Source organism: Octopus bimaculoides, chromosome 17 (assembly GCF_001194135.2).
Source record: "Octopus bimaculoides isolate UCB-OBI-ISO-001 chromosome 17, ASM119413v2, whole genome shotgun sequence".
NCBI classification, from domain to species: domain Eukaryota; kingdom Metazoa; phylum Mollusca; class Cephalopoda; order Octopoda; family Octopodidae; genus Octopus; species Octopus bimaculoides.
The window spans coordinates 29,069,737-29,074,766 of record NC_068997.1 but is presented as its reverse complement, the minus strand read 5'-3'; the positions used below and the strand labels follow the sequence as shown (position 1 = coordinate 29,074,766).

General features: G+C 36.9%; 1 protein-coding gene across 1 annotated transcript in view; it reads left to right on the top strand.

Moving 5' to 3' along the window:
* LOC106878395 (methyltransferase-like protein 17, mitochondrial) overlaps positions 1–5,030 on the top strand; it is a 14,534-nt gene that overhangs the window by 670 nt on the left and 8,834 nt on the right. The window contains exons 2-5 of the mRNA XM_014927590.2: positions 1,836–1,970; positions 2,506–2,602; positions 2,774–2,855; positions 3,550–3,623. Coding sequence (XP_014783076.1) covers positions 1,836–1,970; positions 2,506–2,602; positions 2,774–2,855; positions 3,550–3,623 — 388 coding nt within the window. The remainder of the gene's footprint in view (positions 1–1,835; positions 1,971–2,505; positions 2,603–2,773; positions 2,856–3,549; positions 3,624–5,030) is intronic.

Here is a 5,030-nt window from a genome sequence, read left to right as displayed (position 1 = left end):
GAGGGAACATGTGGAAGGAGTAGACCCAGGAAGATTTGGGACAAAGTGGTGAGAAAGGATCTTCAGACAATGGACCTCACAGAGGAGACAAGAGGGGACCAAGACTCCTGGCAGTTTGCTGTGCTTTAGAAGACATGTCAAACTAAGTAAAATCATGGTTGCCTCTGCATACAGGCATAAACCCCTTGCATCCTTCTTCAGCTGAGCATTTCTAATCTTGTGCGCTTGTGGGTGCTGGAGCCACATATGAAATACCTGTGCTGGTGCCATTTAGAATTGCCCATGCCAGTGCCACATAAAAGCCCCTAGCTGTTGTTTCTTCCTTCTCGAGCCATACCTGGCTCATAAGGGCTGGTTTCCCGGTTTCATTGGCATATAGGTTCCCCACCTGGATGGGACACCAGTCCATCACAGGTGAGCTGCTAGATGCAGGAGGAAAGAGTGAGAGAAAGTTGTGGCAAAAGAATCAGCAGAAGTTCACCATTACCTTCTGCTGGAGCCACATGGAGCTTAGGTGTTTCACTCATAAACACATACATTGCCCAGTCTGAGATTCGACCTGTGATCCCTCGACCGTGAGTCTGCTGCTCTAACCACTCGGCCATGTGCCTCCAGTACACTTGGTAAAATGGTTGGTGTTAGGAAGGGCATCCAGCCATAGAAACCATGCCAAAAGAGACATGGAACCTTGATAATTTTCAATAATGTTTGCATTTCTTTGCAAATTTGAAATACATGAATGGAATTAAATAAGAGTTAATTAGAATAGAATAGAATTAAATTATAAATTGAATGGTAGAACGTGAGAAATGAATCAAGTTTATTTTTGAAAAGCTGAAGTTAAAGATTGATGTGAATAAGAAAACAAAGATTGATAAAATTGTGCTTGTTCTTCTATCATATTTTAGCCTTTCAAAACCTGTTATAAAGCCCCACCCCTGTCTCAAATCCTCTCCACTTGGTCGTGGGAGTTTGTTTCCTTGTTTTTCCTTCTCCTTTTTCTGTCTTGCAAGTTATTTGGCAACGTCTCCAGTGCCAATGGCATAAGAAAGGTCCCAGTACACTCTGTAAAGTGGTTGGCATTAGGAAAGGCATCCAGCCATAGAAACCATGTCAAAGGTGACATTGGAGCTCAACATAGAACTGCAGGTTGTCAGATCCTGTCACACCATCCAACCCATGGCAGCATGGAAAACAGACGACGATGACGATGCATGCATGTAATTAGTGTTTCTATAAAAAGTGGTAACCATGTAACTCTCCTACACCCAGACATCTCTGTTTCTGTTCCTCTAACATACTTTAACCCCTCATCATTGAGTTTAAAGCCACCTCCATCAGCACTACCTCTGCATCACCTGAATAGTCTTTCTTGTCTTGCAAGTTACTTGGTGACTTCACTAGTGCCATAGCCATGCTAGAAGCACCCAGTACACTTTATAAAACAGCTGACCTTATGAAGGGTATCCAGCTGTAGAAACCATGCCAGTCATTAGAGCTTGGTGCAATCCTCTGGCTTGCCAGCTGCTTTCAAACTGTTCAACCCATGCCAGCATGGAAGGAGAACATTAAATGACGGTGGTGATGATGATGATGATGATACTGTGAAAATCTGTAACAGCTGCTATAAAACAACTAACCAAATTCATGTAGATTAATTTTATTTTGATTTTTTTTTAATGTAGTATATAATAATAATAATAGTAATTATAATATATTATTATTACTATTATTATTATATACTACATTAAAAAAAATATATAAATTTCTTGTTTAAATTATGAATTGTTTTTATTGTTGCAAATTAAAAAAATTATTTTCATCTGTTTTGACAGAATATCCTCTGAAAAATCTTGTAGCGGCTTCTGAAAGTTTTGCCCGATCTCTATGGGCAAGACAAGTACCAATTGAAATAAATGAAAAGAAAAAGAAGTTGAAAGAAATATCTGCCAAAGTTTTGGAAAAAAGCAGTAAGATATTGAAAGATTTTTTTAGCCTAAAATTGTAATATCAGCCTTTTCCATAAGGTGGCAAGCTATCGGAATTGTTAACATGTCAGTCAAAATGCTTAGCAGCATTTTGTCTGTCTTTATGTTCTAAGTTCAAATGCTATATAAATATATATAGACATTCGAGTGAGTTTGTTGCCAGTACCGCTGGACTGGTCCTTGTGCAGGTGGCACGTAAAATACACCATTTCGAGCGTGGCCGTTGCCAGTATCTCATGACGGAGGTATGTAAAAGCACCCACTACACTCTCTGAGTGGTTGGTGTTGGGAAGGGCATCCAGCTGTAGAAACTCTGCAAAATCAGATTGGAGCCTGGTGTACCATCTGGTTCACCAGTCCTCAGTCAAATCGTCCAACCCATGCTAGCATGGAAAGCGGACGTTAAATGATGACGACGACGATGATGATGATGATGATATATATATATATATTTCCTGCTAGAATTATTGATGTTTATCAACCTTCTTCTAATTATTACTTTTTTGCTTATCTTTAGAGATGCAGAACTTGAATGAAGATGTTCTGGAGAAAAAGTTGCAGCAAAAAATTATTTATTTAATGAAGGAACAAACATATAACTGGCAGAGTATTAAGTATGTAACCCTACTGTGCTTTCAAATGTTCCCAAAACACTTTCTGTTATTTTTATTTGTGTATTCTGTAACACCACTCCACTAACAAATTCTTTTTAAAGAAAACCACATTGAAGAAACCTTGTCAACGGTTTTTCTATCATATATTGAAACTTAATTTGTCTCTTACAGGTATGATGCATATAAAAGCTTTCTGTATATGGTTAGTCGTATGCCCGCAAATTACTCAGCAATTCTTCTGTGTCTCGATGAGGTATGTATGGATTAAGCATTTTTATGGTTTAACCAAGATCAAAAGGCAGAACTCATGTGGAAAAATTTCAATGACTGTGATTTGCTTATATTATTATTATTATTATTATTATTAATAATAATAATAATAATAATAATAATAAGGTGGTGAGCTAGCAGAATTGTTAGCATGCTGGGTAAAATGTTAAGTGGCATTTCATCCATCTTTATGTTCTGAATTCAAATTCCACCGAGGTCGATTTTTCTTCTTTGTGGGATTGATAAATTAAGTGCCAGTCAGATACTGGAGTTGATGTAATTGACTACCTCCCTCCCCTCAAATTCCAGGTTTGTGCCTATAGTAGAAAGAATTATCATTACTATTATTGTTATTTATTATTCTAAGATTCTAAGGTGGCGAACTGGCAGAGTCGTTAGCATGCCGGGCGAAATGCTTAGTGGTATTTTGTTTGCTGCTACATTCTGAGTTCAAATTCCACCAAGGTTGACTTACCTTTCATCCTTTCGAGGTTGATGAATTAGATATCAGTGAAACACTGGGGGTGATGTAATCGACTATCTCCCTCCCCTGGATTTCAGGCCTTGTGCCTATAATAGAAAGGATTATTATTATTATTATTATTAATGTCTGCCATTTATTACTTTAAACTCTTTAAATTTTAAAGCAGTTGTCTGATTTTATTTATGTCCCACAGATTGTAAAGCGAGTTCCAGATTATATACCAAGAAATGTTTTTGATTTTGGCTCTGGCACCGGTTCCACTATTTGGTAAATTAATAAACTACTTCATGGATTTTATTTGATTTTATTTTAATTCTTATAAATTTATCTTTGACTTTGGTCTGACTCATTAACTTTTCTACCTATGTTAAACTTTGAACTTGTTATTTGGAAATAATCATTTTGTTAACATTGAGGTCTTTTGTTTTTAATTTTCAATTGTGATTGTTTTTTTTAAACAAATATTGTCCTATAATAGAATTAGGTGGTGTTTATAAAGTCAATTATTTATAATATATATAGATTGTTAAAAGTGATATTTTACACCAGTCACTCATGTTGATTGTAATTAGTATGTTTGCAACTAATTTAACGAGGCTAGTAGAATAATAACATACCTCTCTCCTAATGTCCCCATCACCACCACCACCACCACCATTCTTCTTCTAATGACCATTTTTTCGTGCATGGTTTAGATGAAATTCATTGTGGCAGATCTTCTACAGCTGGATGCTTTTTCTGTCACCAACCCTCACTTGTTTCTGAGTGAGGTAATATTTCCTCATGGCCAGACATGTTTTTCATGGAAGATTGGAAATCAAAGATGCTGCTTGCATCTTGGTGACACTCGTTTGCAACCATCATGCAATGTCAAGACAATATTTATTGGTCAGTCATCTTTTGACCATCAGTGACCTCACTAGTGCTGCTGCCATGAACAAAGCACCCAGAACACTTTGCAAAGTGGTTGGCATTAGGAAGGGCATTCAGCAATAGAAACCTTGTTAAAGCAGACTTCGAAGCACAGTGCAGACCTCAGACCCTTCAGGTCCTGTCAATTGTCCAATCAATGCCAGAATGAAAGATGACCATTAAAAGGTGATGATGAGGATGTCTTCCTGAATTTCATCATTCAGAATAGGGATTGTTACTAACTTATGTAATATGATTTTCTTATGTTTCTCATGTTTTTGACATCTGAGGTCCAATATAGCTTGCAAATTATGCATGCATACTTTTCTCACCTTATCTAGATAAGCAGCAGTATGACTTGTTGTTTGTTATTCATTGTAAAACATCTTGCGGGTAAAAATCTTGCTTCCCAACCGTGTGGTTCCACGTTCAGTCCCACTGCGTGGTACCTTGGGCAAATGTCTTCTGCTATAGCCTTGGGCCAACCAAAACCTTGTGAGTGGATTTGGTAGATGGTTCAGCAAAAGAAACTAATAAAATAACTATTGGGGTCAATTTGTTTGACTAGAAAATGTTTAAAGGTGGTGCCTTAGCATGGCTGCTGTCTAATGATTGAAACAAGTAAAAGATAAAAGATATTCATTCGTTACCAAGCATTTAGATAAAAGGTGGAGGAGTGGTGGAGATAAAAGCAAAAGATAAAATGCATTCCGATCACGATTCTATTTTCTTTAATTATTATATATATATATGTATATATAT